This window comes from Sarcophilus harrisii, chromosome 3 (assembly GCF_902635505.1).
Source record: "Sarcophilus harrisii chromosome 3, mSarHar1.11, whole genome shotgun sequence".
In the NCBI taxonomy this organism is placed as follows: domain Eukaryota; kingdom Metazoa; phylum Chordata; class Mammalia; order Dasyuromorphia; family Dasyuridae; genus Sarcophilus; species Sarcophilus harrisii.
Genome location: NC_045428.1, coordinates 233,106,862 through 233,123,206, shown reverse-complemented (window position 1 = coordinate 233,123,206; position 16,345 = coordinate 233,106,862). Strand labels below are relative to the sequence as shown.

Genomic DNA, 16,345 nt, shown 5'->3' with positions numbered 1-16,345 from the left:
CCAAGACAAATTAGTGGGCAGAGGTAAAGTAGAAGAGTTAGCAGGGATGAAAACTAGAGATAATGCATATGTATGTATATAATATATTCATATAATATATATATGTATATATGTATATAATATATATAATATATATATATATATATAGGCAAACACAAATATATTCATGCTTAATTATAGCCTGATTGGGAGAAGTGGAAGGAAGAAAGGGGAAAAAAGCATAAATTAAAAAGTGTACAGGTGAGAACAAAAGAAATCCTACAAGGAAGCAAAAACAGTTCTGAATACAATGTGTTATATTATTATATACACTTTCTTGAAATGGAAATTTATTGTTACATATTTTAAATCCTTTCTTATATATTGCTGTGCACATAATTTAAAAAAAATTTTCTGCTTCCTCCCTTTTTTCTACTTGTTTTAAATAAAAAAAAACATGCTAGTAAAAGATATATGTGCATGTATCTGTGTGTATTTCTTTATAGTGCACACACATACATACATATATGTATATATGTTATATATACAGAAAAATTTAAATCAGACATTTCAACAGTTGCAAACAATTTTTGTTATTTTTCAGTTAATTCAGTCATGTCTAACTCTACACAGCCTTATTGATATCATTCATGGGGTTTTCTTGGGAAGTGTATTGTAATGGTTGGCTGTTCACTTCTTCAGTGTGCTCCCTATGACTAGAAAGATGGACTGACTGAGACTGGATCTGAACTCAGCTCTTTTTGACTCCAAACTGGTGTTCTATCCACTGTACCACTGAGCTACCCCTTCTAATCAATGGTCCATAACTTAAAATGATAATTAGCTCCTTGACTATGCTAAAAATGAAGTAATAGGCCTAAGTACCATTGAGTTTATAACTCTTCAGGTGGTTTGTGATCACTCAGAAGCCACAGTATCTTAAAAATGAAGGTTTTGCATCTTTATGTACTATGTTTAGTACAGGATATGATCTGGGCTACCCCTTTTACATGGAATAGTCCTATTTTCTCAAAGATGAAAGTTTGTTTCTTTTCAGCATTAATATTGTTATTTTCAGGGCAACTAGGTAATACAGTGGATAGTGTGCTGAGGTTGAAGGCAGGAAGGTCTCAGTTCAAACCCAATATCAGAAAATTCCTAGCTGTGTGACTTTGGCCAATCATTTAACCTCTGTTTGTCACTGGAGAAGGAAATGTCAAACCATTTTAATGTCTTTGCTGAGAAAACTCCATAATCAGAGATCCACAGGGTCACAAAGTTGGCCACAAGTGAACAATAATAATTGTTACTTTTGAAAAAGTATCATGAGGAACCAAGTTTCTTTTTTAACTTCTTATTCTCTCAGAGAATAAATGTGGAATCAGATTCAGTTTTTTCATTTTGTTACAGAAAATGAGTTGCAAGCAATTGGTTGAGGGAAAGAGTAAAACTACCTATTAACAATAAATACAAACCAAATACTGTTAAAGGCTTCATAGTATTGCTTAAGTATAATGTCATTGTTACATGTCTGGTGTGGGGCCTGTATTGTTTAACAAAAGATAGGCAGAGATTGAAGACAGATGACAAAGCAGAGATGATGGAAGGGGCAATCTATTGCAGAAGACAGAATGGCATGAGATTTCTTGTACAAGTAAAGGGATTGTAAGGAGTAAGGTCACTTCATCATGTGAAATAAATAGAGGAGAAAATAGATGTAGAAGGCACCAATAGAAAATAGTGGTGGAAGGCAGTGATAGAAGATGAGGAAGAAGAAAAAGAGGAAGTTCACAGGCTCATTTTCTTCAAAATCTTCTGCCGATAGAATGAAGGGAAGGGGAACAATGGGAAGGTTAAGGAGGGAAAGGTTTGGAAGAGCCAATAGTGGATAATGAAATAATGATAAAGAAATATAGTAGGATTGTCTAGCAGCAGTGAGGATCCTGTTGGGATCATGTAAAACAAATTTTTAGCAGACCCAGTCAGAAAAAATTGTGTGATTTTTCTCTGTTCATTCTGCAAACATATATTTAGGAGCAAAGCTGGTGAATGGTGGGAGAGGCAATCAAAGCTGAGGCTTGACTGAGTTTAGTCAATGATAAAAAGAGGGGAAAGAAAAGGTCATTGTACAGTTGAATTTGTTCACCAAATAGTCAAGGTAAGGAGAAAATGAGTTGTCAACATATTGCAGATCATGGTGAGGATGGAGAGTAGTGTTTTGTTAGGAAAATAAGCATGAGGTAGATTGGGTGGATGCTACCTTGGGTATTATTTGGCAATGCACATCTAACACTGTATTTTACAAGTTCCCTCATAAACATGAAGTGAATTGTGCATCATCTATATATACTTATAGGTCAGAATCAGCACACACACACACACACACACACGCAAACAATGGTAGCAATGCACATGTAGAGAATTGTTTTTATTTGCATTTTTGTAATTAATAATGGTTAGGATCATTTTTTGCAGGTGGCTATAGATAGCCTACATTTATTTCTTCCCTTGAGAACATATGATCTATGATGCAATAAGTATATGTTTTTAATAATACATAATAATTTTGGATTTACCTAATGGAAATTTCTTCTGTTCTTTTTATGTCTGCAGCAAAAGGGTTCTGAGGCAACCAATGAAAAGGAGAAATCTTCTGGTGAGAATGGTAAGACAATACAAAACACCCAGACATACTGGCAATATATAGAGCAGTAGGTTGATTGAACACAGGAAGATATTGGTCTAAATATTATCTCTGACACTTATTAGTTGTGTGACTTTATCACTTAACCTTCCTACAAATCTTAGGAAATGAAGCTCCTAAGAATAATTTATTATGTCACAGATGAGTTGTGATCTATTTTGGTTTGAGGATTTCCCATAAAAGAAGTTCCTTATACTAATAAAAACACAGATTCCTTTGTGCATTTGAGGATATATGTTTACATATATATCAAATATAATATAACCCACATATATGTAAAACATAATATAATATTTAATATGTATATTCATAATTCATTATATATTATACACACACATATCTGTACATTAATATTAAGTCAGAACTCTCTCTGACATATAGTTTTAGTGCCTGGGGAGTTACATCATTTACATCACTTCCCAAAATCACAGCATCAATATGTCTCAGATGCAAGACTTGAAGCTGAGTATCTCTGAATTCCAGATCAACTTGCTATCTATTACTCTATGTACTCCGCTGAGTCTCTCTCCCTTCTCCCAGTGTGTGTGTGTGTGTGTGTGTGTGTGTGTGTGTGTAAGAAAATCATTTATAAAGAACATTTTACCTCTGAGGGTTCCCTTTGTTTAGGATATTTGTAAGTTAAATAATTTATTTCCTTTTCCTTCTCTCCAACCCCTCTTTCCTTCTACCCAGGAATACCTTAAATATTTCTCTATTATTAAATTTCCATCCTTTTCATTTGATGATTAAGCTTAGCTTCTTGGAATATTTGGTTTGGGTTTGTAGCTTAGTTACTTTGTTTTTTGGAATTTATTTCATGTTTATCTTTGATTTCTCATTATTATGGAATACTTTAGGATTTCATTGTTATGTTTCTATTTGAGTCTGTGCCTTTTTTTTATGCTCCATGAATTGTTTACTGTTTTTAATGCATTGTAAAATATATGTTTATTATTTATACTTTTTTAGATTTGTGTACATTATTTTTGTTCCATGATGAGTGGTCAATTTTTTCTTAAAAGTTCAATGTTATGATTATAAATATGAACGTTCTTTAGCAAGCCTGTTTAAAAGATGCAATAAACTTTTAGTTCTGGTTTCTTCACCAATTTGTTCAATTTTATATTTTCTCTTTTGTTTCTCTTTTTTTAACTTTATCCAAAACTGAGAATGTCACATTGATATCTCTTGTAATTATTGAATTATTGTTTTCTTGAGGTTCAGTTAATTTTTCCTTTGGGAAATAGGCTAAGATATTTAGAGTATATAGGTTTAATATTGATATTGCTTTGTTGTCTCTACTCCCCACCCCCCAGAATATTGTAACTATCTTGTTTATTCCTTTTTATGTTTTAAATATTTGTTTTTACTTTGATAGCATAACACTTCTTTATGCACAGCAAATTTTATTCTTATCCTTCATTCTTATTCTGTATGTTTCTTTGATTTTTTTTTTTATATGCAACAGATTGTGGGGTTCTTTTTTTCATTTTGCCTTGGCTAGCAGTTTTTTTCTTCTTATTTAATTTTTTAATTCATTTACATTTAAAATCATGGAGGTTAGATTTATACTTTCCTTGATTAGTTTCTAATATTTTTAATTTCTAAACTGGGGTTTCCCTCTCTTTCTCTGTAATTATAGTACCAACTATTTTCAGTCACTTTAGCTGAATATATTTTAAGGCAATTTTAATATGGCTCTCTTCTCCTTCTCCTTCAACTACCTACCTCTTTGCCTTGTTTTAGAGTTTTGCTTAAATTAATGGTATTTCTTCTTTTTCCCTATTATTTAATTTCCTCCTTCTTGTTTTTCTTCTCAGTTAAATAATCAAGCACAATTCCCTTTCTTTTGTCATATTGGTTAGTCTTTGTAGATTTCATTTTTGGTGCTTTTTTTCTTAAAAGATTTTCTTTTCTTTATTGTCTTCATTATTTGCCTTATTTTACTATTGATTCTAGACTTTTATTCATTGATTAATGACCCTGATACTTTTTTAGTCCTTCTTTATTCTTTGTTTCCTCAAGTTTATAATGTACTTATTTTGGGTGCCCTCTTCTAAGCACTTACTACATTAAGAGATCTTGCTCCCTAGATAACACATTTGTTGTGTTATAGTACAGATTTTATTATGTCCTTCATCATGTTGTTCATTATTAATGTTTAACTTCCCTATGTTCATTTCTCAATCCCCCACCTCCATTCCCATATTTGCATGAAATTTCCTTTTTGGCTTCATGTTCTGGATAGTACAAAAGCTTTGATTCCCTTTTTTTCTGGAACAGCATCAGTGATCTCTATAAGCACACAGTATTTGCAGGTTGGCCCACTGAAAGTTCCCTACTTTCCTTTTTTCCTTATGGGAACCTTCATCAGTGGTACCTTCTCTCATCACTGAAAGATTTCTTTCTTTCTCTCAATCTATCAATCACTGTTTGCTTCGTCTCCCATTCTCCTGTAGATTCTCTTTTTACTGAGAATTACAGGGGTTATTTTCTCCTTATTGTTAACTTTTGAGTTTATTATATTCATCACATATTATCCTCTACGTGTTTCCTACTTTATCTTCTTTTGTATGTTCTCCCATTCTGTAACTTAGTCCCTCTAAAATTTGACCTACCTTTAGGTGGGATGCTAAGAAATTTAATTCATGAAGCTTCTAACTTGCTTTTCCACCACTATCATTTCTATTTGATTTTGCTTTTATCCTTCTCTGATTATGTATTTTTATAAAGGGATTTTGAAGTGATTTTTTGGTTATTTTGTTGTCCTTGATTGTTATACTTATTTACCTTTCATGTATTTTTGTGGTACCTATTTTGTCTTCCATATTTTAAATAGTTTCTACCTTGGAGATCTTGCTCCATGCCCCTCCCTATCTTTTTTTTTTTTTTTTTTTGGTTGGGACTCATGCTTAGAAATATCAGTTCATTTAAGTTATAGAAAGGGAATTGCATAAAAGTAAGAGTTTTCCTATGTCACTGATCATGTAGTTCATATTGATCTCTAATCTACTTCCTGTAGAACTTGCAGCATAGAGTTTTGTTTTATTTTTGTTCCCTAGAGATGATCTGTGGATTCTTTTAACTGGTACTTTTTTTTTTTTCAATGTTCAAAAGTTGTGAACCATGTTCTCATATTTCATTCATGTTCACATATTTCATTGTGGTGTTCAAGTTTGGTGACTTGTTATGTTCTTCTGAGAGATCAGTGTAAGACTTCTTTTAAATTATCTATGAATCCTTTTTTTTGAGATCAATATGTTTTGCTTCTATGATCACTTTTTTCCAATTTTATTGATTTTTACTTCTCTTCTTCAAGATTGTGCTTTACTTTCATACATTAGCATTTTCTGTTTTATTTCTTTGATGGGACTTGGAATTGTGAATTCAAGTTTTCCTATTCTTTCATTTATTTTTAGTGAACATTCCATAATTTGTACTCTCACTATTTTTATTTCTTTTTAAAGTTAGTTAGGAAGTCATGGTTTCATGATGTCTTTGGTCCTCTTGTCAGGGATCCATGAGATCTTCTATATAATTAGATGCTGATTTCATTTTTCTTTATTCATAAATGGCTGGAATCTCTTAGCTGATCTGGAAACTATGGCATAAACACATTACAGTGCCTGACATATAGCAAGCTCTTAACAAATGCTTGTTTGTTGATTATAATTAGTATTTTCCCTGTTGGTTTATCTGCTTATGCTTACAGTATTTAACTCAGTATTCTTCCTCCTGAGGGCTTTGGTAATTTCAGTCTATTTTTCTTATATTTCCCTATTGCTTCCTTTCCAACTCCTTTCTTTTGATTATACTTTCTTGGGGACTGGACCTGAAAACATTCTCAATTTTTCCCATACTAGGCAGTTTGTATTTCATCAGTCTTAGAACTTGTCCCTGATGGGTACTGGGCTCTTTTCCTTAAGCTTTAGTGGAGTGACAACCTGTCCCATAAAGTGATACATGTATCTTTCCTTAGTTTGATCTCTCCTAAATTCTCTGGCTTAGCTCTGTTGTAAAAGTATTTGTTATACTAATCTAGAATTATACCAATACTAAAATGTTGTGAGATTGAAATATGAATCCAGCATGTAATTGAGAAATCTGGTCCATTTTCTGAATTTTACTAATGGTACAAAGTAATAGAAAAATCAGAATATTCAGTTTAAAATTCCAGTTATGCCACTATTCCTTGTTTTATGTGGGACTCAGCAGTTAAACATTTTGGACCATCATTTTCCTCACCTGTAAAATGAAGGGATGGCTAGAAATTTTTTAATGTTCCTTTTAATTTTCATATTCTAGGAATATACCATTCTATAAATTCATTTATTAAGCATTTGCTAATGCCTACTATGTTCAAGAAAAATGCTATTGATTTGCTTTGATTTTAAAGCCAGAATGAATTTTTTGTTGCTGGATCTTTTGACAAAATACAAAATACAAAAATGCATGCCAACTAAAAATGTCCTAGAAACTGGGCTAGACACAGCCCAAAGTGAAACAGCGCAAACTGTCAATGAGCTTCTAGTCTACTGGGAGATAATGACAAATGAAAAGAGAATATAGAATAGGCAAAAAGCGAATGTGTTAGAGTGATAATAATTGGGGAAATAGGAAATAGGAGTTTTTGAAAGAAGTCATGTTTGATTTGAATCATGAAGGGGTTTTAAGAATCAGAGTTTAAAAGGGAGCACCTTTTATCCATGGAGTATAGCCTGTACAAAAGCACAGAGATGGGAAAATGAATTCTGAGGGAGGGGACAACGAATAAGCATGATAGGAGAATTATGTGCATTCTGTGTAAAAGAAAATTTAGGAGGAAATATAATGAGATCTATTATGAACATGTTAAGTTTGAGATGTCTATGAAATCTCCAAGTATGAAATATCCAGATATCCAAGGAAATGTGTTAAGGGATAGGTCAATTCTCCAAGAGCCTCCACAGCTGTGGATCATAACATCTGAAGGAGTTGCAAGACAGTCTTTGCTGACAGATGTTGTGGACTGGGAATGAGATAAATTGGAGGTAGAGGAAAGAGGAGAAAGGTCAGACAATGCAACAGCCTCTTAATCAGAGAGGTCAGAGAATAGCAACTGCCCCTCTGTTGGAATCCTTACAAAGTGTTAACTCATTAGAGTTGATAGAGACAATAATTATCTAATCTAGCATGGTTCAGTATGATTGATCTGATCTTACAAGGAAATTTTTATGGGCCAGAACTTGCAACAAGGTACTAAGTGGAACTGATAGAAACAACGCTTGTGTTCATACCTTTATAGAGCTCATATAAACAAGAAGCTCTTAGGGCCACAGAGCACTCTGGGAGATACAGACGCCTACAATCCCACTCTCTCAGAGGAGGAGTCAACCTTTTACACCGAGCACAAAAAGAGCTTCAGTGATCCAGTCAGGGTCAGTTCAGACGAAGCCACTAGTGGGAGTTGAGCTAGAGCCAGAAGTCACTTCGGAAGATTGAAAGCCACGAGTCGGAGTTGAGGCAGAGGCAGAAGCAGAAGCAAAGAACAAGCTGCCAGAGCTCTTGGAATCAAGGAAGGAGAAAATAAATGTTTGGATTTTTATCAGCTGGCTGTATTTGGAGTGCTTATTACTCTGAACTGAAACTAAGACTGCCTCCAGAAAACCTCCCCAAGAAACCTGCTCAGAGAGAACCATTATATTTTAAAGAAGAGAACACCACACCCCTCAGTTTCCTTGTATCATCCTCTCACAAGAGGAGATCCATTCTGGGTTGGATCTCCAGCAGCCACTGTCTATGTTGGCTCCCATGTATTCCAACAGCTCTCCTGTGTATTCCAGCAGAGATATTCTGCAGTACATTGGAAATTTAGGATAGAGCTCAAGAAAGACTGAAAGTTAGACATGAGGTGGGTATACTGTATAGAAAAGAAGTTAAATCCATGAAAGTTTAGTACTTAAAGATATATGTAGAAGGAGAAGAAGAGAGATATTAAGACAAAAATCTTGGGATTTGGGCCCTTGGTCTGGACATGGAAAAGGAACTGGCAAGGAATGTTTTTAGTCAGTCAGTCAATGTTTTTTAAGTGGCTACTATGTATTGAGCACTGTCTTAAGGGCTGGGGACGAAAAAAGAGGCAAAAGATAGTCCCTGTCTTCAAGGATAGGGACAATTTAATGGGGGGAGACAATGAAAAAACAACTATGAACACATAAGCTATATATAAAAGAAATAGGAAATAATTAACAGAGAGAAGACACTAGAATTAAGAAGAATTTGTAAAGGCTTCCTGTAGAAGATAAAATTTTAATTGGAACTTGAAGGATGCCAGGGAATTCTGTAGGCAGAAATGACAAGTGAGAGCATTTCAGACATGTAGGATAACCAACAGGTTATTGCAATAGTACAAAAATAATGACAAGGAGCATGAAGCAGGTAGAGACAAAATGTGGAAATAGCAATGGGAATGTAGGAGTATTCCAACTCCCCTGACTCATCCAGTTAGCTAAAGGGAATGAGTATAGCCAGTATTGTGAAGGGTGGCAAAGGAAACTGTGTCATCAGGAAGGAGAAAGTTTTCAATGATTGCTAGAAGATGGAAGAAGTGTGAGAGGAAAAGATTTAAGATAATGGGAATTTTGTTCTTTTTATATAGATGAATCTGTCTTTTAAATAGGAAAAATGCTATAAAAAAGTAGTGAATAGAAACCCATAAAGAATAGAGTGTATAGAAGAAAAGAGGTGAGTTAACAGTGTCAAAATTTCAGGAAGATCAAGAAGAATGAATCCTGAGATGGAAAAACAATTGGATTTAGCAATAAAGAGATCACGGATGACTCTTTTAGAGAGCAATATATATTTTTTCTCTTTTTAGCTTTTTATTTTCAAAATATATGCATTGATAGTTTTCAACATTCATTCTTGCAAAACTTTTTTTTCCAAATTTTTCTCCCTCCTTTCCTCTACCCCTTCCCTTAGACATCAAGTAATCCAATATATGTTAAGCACGTGCAATTCTTCTATACATATTTCCACATTTGTCGTGCTGCACAAGAAAAAATCATGTTAAAAAGGAAAGAAAATGAGAAAGAAAAAAAAGCAAGCAAACAACAACAAAAAAGCTGAAAATACTATGTTGAGTTCTACATTCAGCCCATTCAGCCCCATAGTCCTCTTTCTGAATGCAGATGACAACTCTCTAATATTACAAATTGATAAATAGTTGCTGATCTGTTTTTGAAGGTGGAATTTCCTTATCAGGAGTTTCCTATAGAAATGAAATCACAAATTCAGATTAAAAAACAAGCCCTTCTAAAATCTTGAGATGAAGAAGAGAATGGGATGAAGGAAGCAAATAGGAAAAAAAAAATGGAAAATGTCAGCTGTAAGGGCAAAGTTTAGCCTTTGAGACTAATGCTCATGGGCCTAGCAACACCATGGCTTCAATTGGTTCATTCTTCCAGGGGAAATCCAATGGAAGACTGAGTCCAAGACTCAAGGTTATTCTTGGGAGAGTTATCAGATTACTCACAGCTAGAGTTTACTTTTATAAGTTGATAAATTTTCAGTGTGTGCAATTACACTTCAAAAATCAGCAAGTACTACAAATCAGGGTTTGAATTACTGATTTTTTGATTGTGTATATGCAATTTGTATTAACAGAAGACATGAAAAAAACTCTGGAATTCAGTGACTATGATTTCAGAGATTAGCTCTGAAATGAAACTAGAAAAGGCAAAAAAATTGCAAGGACAATTTTTATCAAGAATCTGCCTTATAAATTAACTCCGGAAGAAGTCAAGAAAGTATTTGAAGATGATATAGAATGTAGACTGATCTACACCAAAGATAAGATATGAAAAGGAATTGCCCCCATTGAATTTAAAAGAAGCAATTTAAAGCCTTATAAGAGAAACAGGGAACTAAGATTAATGATTGGACATCATTCTGTACTACACAGGAGAGAAAATTCAAGGATAAGAGAAATCAAGAGGTGGGAAGAATAATTTTTGGAGCAGGAAACAAAATGGCAGTTTCAAAGACACTATTGCTGAATAACCTTGCCTACAGTGCCACAGAAGAAAGTGTCTGAAAAGTGTTTTAAGAAGGCAACATCAATCAGCTGCCAAACAACCAATGCCAACCAAAAGGATTTGTATTTATTTAATTTGCCTCTGTGGAAGATGCAAAATTAAGCTTTGAATTCTTATAACAATATAGAAATTGAAGACAAAGGAATCAAGTTAGAGTTAAAAGGACATTTGACGATTAATGCAGCTGCAAGGATGTAATCCTACAAAACTATTCACCAAAGGTCTGATTGAAGACATGACAGAAAAAAAAAAATTAAAAGATTCATTTCATAGTTGAATTTGTTCCAGATAGTCACAGAGAGGAAGATTTGTCTAAGCAGTACAGTTTTATGGATTTTAATTCATAAGAAGATGCTAAATAGTCATGGAAGACCCAGGAAAAAGATGGAAACATTAACTCTGGTTTGGGCCAAATTCAGTGACTTTGGAGACCAGGGTGACAGTGGCTATTTGGTGGGCAAGAAAATGGTAAATGAAGCAAAAGGGATGATGGTGGCAGAGAGCAAAAAAAACTTTGTAGAGTAATTTTTAACAAGCCCAAGGAGACAACAATTCAGAAATAAAGAAAACAAAGTTTGAATAACTTCTCCCTCTTTATTTTTACCCTTATTTTTTGAATGAACCATGGAAAATTTATATTGTCATTTAATTTTTGACAAAACATTCTGAAGACATTCTAAAACAAATATGAAGTTTAGAAAACCTGGACAAATCTGCATAACATTTCAAGGAAGAGAGAACTTACTGGTTTTGACTGTATGCATGTTCCATATAAACATTTTGTATAGACAAATAATGCAGGATTCAATGTTTTTATTTATAAGTTGTCTTGAATTTACACTTTTATAGCCCATGTACAAAACCACTTTTTTCCTATAAAAATTATAATTAAAAATATAGAACAAAATAAAATTGAAAGACCCCGAAAATGTGTCATTTTATCGCAACCTGCTAACTGCCAAATGTTGAGGATGCAACTCTAAAACTAGTGCTCTCTGTTCAGGTTCAATGTTGGGGCAAAATGAGGCACTGATGAGTCAATGAACATTTAACAAAGGAAGAGGTTTGCTTTGTCCTAAAACAACAAGAATATGCAACAAAAATATACAGTAAGGATACAGTGACAGTTAGCTTCTCTGGACCTGGTCCTCCTTATCTCCTGGAAATGTTTCTGATTAGTCAATCATTAAGGTATAGTAACTATAATTTCAGAGGCACTGAACCCATGTGGCTTGGGTTTTTTATTGGTCCTAGGCCAGAAAGTTGCACCATTGTTTCTTTATATAAGTTGTGTGTGGGGAGGAAGTTATGTCAGGATAAGGGGAGGCACTTCAGGGAAATTCTATCCTACTACAGGTGATATTATTGTGATGACTTGCTTTTTGACAACAAGGGTGGAGCAGTAAGTATCTACCTGGTCCTCAGAGAAGAAAGGGAACTAAGATAAAGATTATTTATTCCCTTTTCAATATGGCTTCTAGAGATGGGGAGGTCCTGGCTAGTGGCAATTTTTCGTGATCCATGATTACAGTGATTACTCAGAATGTATCATCTTCACTTTAATCCTGATGTTTCTGATGCTGTTATTGCTCATAGCCATCTCTTTACATTGATCTACAGCACAAATGTGGTATAACAAATCACATAAATCTGATAATTGGGAATTGAGACTTAGTCTTTTTAAAGGTGGGTACAAACAAAGACCCCAGATATTTCTGATCTTTCTTCTACATCACTCATTTCTTCTGGATATTCACTCTCTCCTCTTTTTTTGTTTGCTTTTCCTATGTTTCTGTTAGATTTTAGTGCTTGTACAAAGCTTCTTGAATCCTGGCCATCGAGATTAACCAGTAATGGGTTTAAAATCATTTAAGGGGAGAGAATTCTTCTAAAAGAATTTAAGGACCTTACTTAATACCAGGGGGTAGATTCTTGTAGGAGAAGTAGCTTAATTCCTTGCTCTCCTTAGGCTAGATTTTCTATAAAATGTATTAAAATCATCCTCAAGACTTTATTGGTCCTAGGGATTAAAGGCTCAGGCTTTTAATATCACTTTCTGAGTGAGTTTACTGAAGACAAAATAGCCCTGTAACTCCTTTAACTTTACCCTTGAATTTGTAAATGCTGTCACTTTTTGCAAATATGTTTTGCATTGTGCCTCTTTTCTTTCTTTCATTAATAACGTATTAAAGGTTCTTATTCTTTCTTTTATTTTGAACTCTTTGTTGAGATCCAACCTTCTTGGTTTTGTTTAGCACTAGTTTCTACCTTAATCTATCTTTCCTTAACCTACTCTGTTTCACTTATCCCCTCTCCCCTTTAACTTGTACAGTCTTATCTCACTTAATTCTAATTCACTTCATGTCATGTCATCAGCTCCCTGATGTCATGGTCCTCTTCCAGAACAAAGGACAAAGCTCACATGAGAGTGAGATTCAAGTCTTGTCCACTCCTTTCACCCTTCCTCTTTGTTTCCACTTTTGCATTCTAATTATGTGATATTATTTTCCTCATTTTTCCTCTTATTTTCTTTCACCCCCTTCTTGTGTGTTCCATTTCCTCTCCCTTTCTATTTTTTTAACCATCATCAAATCATAACAAACCACTCCCAAGACCTCTGTCTCTGATGACTTCTATGTCCCCTGATGAGGAGAGGATTTTAAGGGGACACATTATTTTCCCATTTTAGAATGTAAATAGTTTATCCTTACTTAGTCCCTTATGATTTTTTTTTGCTCATATTTACCTTTCAATGCTTCTCTTGACTTTTGAATTAACATTTTAAATTTTCTATGGGATTCTTTTCTCCAGAAATGTTTAGCAGTCTATTTCATTAACAATACCTTTTTTTTTTCTGTCATAGGTTCAAGCTCAATTTTTATGGGTATGCCATTCTTGGTTGTGTATGTGTATGTGTGTGTATACACATAAAAACACATATATATGAGGTTTTATAACTTGTATTCCAAAGTATTGATTCTTTTCCCAATTCTTTTATCAATTTTATTTCCCTATTTTTCTTTAACATTCTCATTTGATTTTAATTTTAATATTTGTTTATTCTAATTTTTTTACATTTAATCCTTTTAATTTAATTCAGCCCCTTTAATATTTGTAATTTCCCTTTCTGTCATGTTAGTCAATCTGCCAGATGTTAGGTGATTCCTCATAATTGTTTTAATTTTATTTCTCTAATCAATGGTGATTTAGAATTTTTTAATGTGATTATAGATAGCTTTGATCTTTTCTTCTGAATATAGCTATTCATTTCCTTTGACCATTTATCAATTGGAGAATAATTCATTTTTCATAAATTTGTCTCAGTTTCCTATATGTTTAAAGAATGATGCCTTTATTAGAGAAACGTTCTTTTAATTCCTCCCTCACTCAATTATCTGCCTTCTTTCTAATCTTGGTTGCACTGGGTTTGTTTGTATAAAAATTTTTTAATTTCATGTAATCAAAGTTATCTTTTTAATTCCCATGATACTCTGTTTAGTCATAAATTCATTCTCTATCTATAGATCTGACAGGTAACATTTCCAATGCTTATGATATCACTTTTTTATGTCTAAATCATGTACCTATTTTGATTTTATCTTGGTATATATTGTGAGATGTTGGTCTGTATCTAGTTTCTGCCAAACTACTTTCCAGTTTTCCCAGGACTTTAGTCAAGAAGTGAGTTCTCCCAAAAGCTTGGATTTTTGGATTGATCAAACACTAGATTACTATGGTCATTTACCACTGTATAATATTGGATCTATTCTATTCCATGCATCTACCACTCTATTTCTTGACCAGTACTGATTGTTTTCATTATTAACACTATGTAATATAGTTTCGGGTACTGCCAGGCTGCTTTCCTTCACATTTTTTCCCCTTACCTTTTGTTCTTCCAGATGAATTTTGTTATTTTTTTTTTTTTCCCTAGCTCTATCAAATATTTTTTGATAGTTTGGCACTAATAAGAAGATTAATTTTAATAGAATTGTTTTTTTTTTTTTAATATTGTTTTGGTTCAGTTTACCCATGAGCAATGAACATTTTCCCCAATTGTTTGGATTTGACTTTATTTGTATAAATAATGTTTTAATCGTGTTCATATAGTTCTTCAGTTTATTTTGGCATGAAGACTCCCAAGTTTTTTACATTGTCTGCAATTATTTTAAGTGGAGTTTCTTTTTTTATCTGTTGATTAAAGCATTTAGTCAACAGAAGTATTTAAGACAAACTAAATGTTCCTTATGAATTCTCAGAATATAAAAGCACTTTCATTCAGGTATGACTATTATAAAAACAGAAATACATGAAATAACATAAAGAGGAAAATATGAAATGTGATAATTTTATACCCAGGTATTACTTCTTGAGTGTATCCTCTCATCTTTATACTAATTATATAGAGGCTATTTTTTGATTGTAATCAAAAGTATTCCCCTGAATTTCATCTTGCTTTCCAAATTGGTCTTGGCTTTGGGGGTCTGCCTTCATCTTATATTAAATTATTTTCTTGTTTATTTTCTTGAGACAGATGGACAAAAGAAAATTCAAGAGGAATTTCAAATCGACATGGATGCCCCAGAGACAGAACGTGCAGCTGTGACAATACAATCTCAATTTAGAAAATTCCAGAAGAAAAAGGCAGGGTCCCAGTCTTAGTGTTAAGTGTTTCCTCACAATTAACGATAATGAATAGAATTCTACCATCAACTGATAAAAAATTCATGTATGAACAAATAAATTAATCAGCAAAACTCTTCAAATAGCCACACATTACACATCTGAATTACAAAGACAAAGTGCATGCACACAAGTTGTTGATATTTATAGATTGTAGAAAAATGTAAGACAATATTTAAATGAATGAACCTATTTGTTTAGCTCTAATTTTATCTCTTCTGTTACTAACAACTTTACTTGATGTTAAAATAAAATAAATAAAAGAAGTAGCTGTCTTCATTTGCTGTTTTATATTAATACAGTTAGATCTTTCCCCAATAATTCAGATATTTAAGAAAAAAGGGCTTGCTTTATTAAATTTTTCTTTTGGTGCAAAAAGGGATGCTTAGAATAGGGGTAGTGTGATTGGTGTGCCTAATGTTCCATTTCCATATACATATATTATTCCATAGTATTAGAACAGGATGTAGATCTCAGACTGCCTTGAAAGGTTAAGTAAACTCCTTCCTAGGAGAAGAGGGTTTGATAGCAACAAGGAAGAACTCATATCTTCTCAACATTGAAGAGAGTGATCTCAGGGAATTCAGATGGTGTAGAGATTTCGCAAGAAACGCCCCCTCTCCCCCCCAGCCTATTTCCCTTTCTGTATTAGTTATTGACCCCATTTATTCTTACATTCTAAAAGCATATATTTCAATGCTTTAAAAGATTCCATCACTAGTCTTTTTTCTCACCTTTACATTCTCTTCCTTGGTGAATTTCTACTACTTTATTTACAACTTTGTACAGATGATTCCTAAGGTTTCATCCATCACTCTTATGCTCTGGACCCTAAATTCTAATTGCCTATAAAATTTCACCAATCCAGATGTTCCATCCTTGTCTCAAACTCAGCTTGTTCTTA

The 16,345-nt window shown here is 33.3% G+C and overlaps 1 protein-coding gene across 2 annotated transcripts in view; it reads left to right on the top strand.

The window, feature by feature from the left end:
- The window catches only part of PCP4 (Purkinje cell protein 4), a 28,860-nt gene extending 13,135 nt beyond the window's left edge, over positions 1-15,725 (top strand). The window contains exons 2-3 of one of the 2 annotated variants that reach the window (XM_031959193.1): positions 2,593-2,644; positions 15,293-15,725. In XM_031959193.1, the coding sequence (XP_031815053.1) occupies positions 2,593-2,644; positions 15,293-15,420 (180 nt within the window). In that variant the 3' untranslated portion in view covers positions 15,421-15,725. The remainder of the gene's footprint in view (positions 1-2,592; positions 2,645-15,292) is intronic. The other variant, XM_031959194.1, reaches the window with a different exon arrangement.
- Positions 15,726-16,345: the final 620 nt, after the last annotated feature.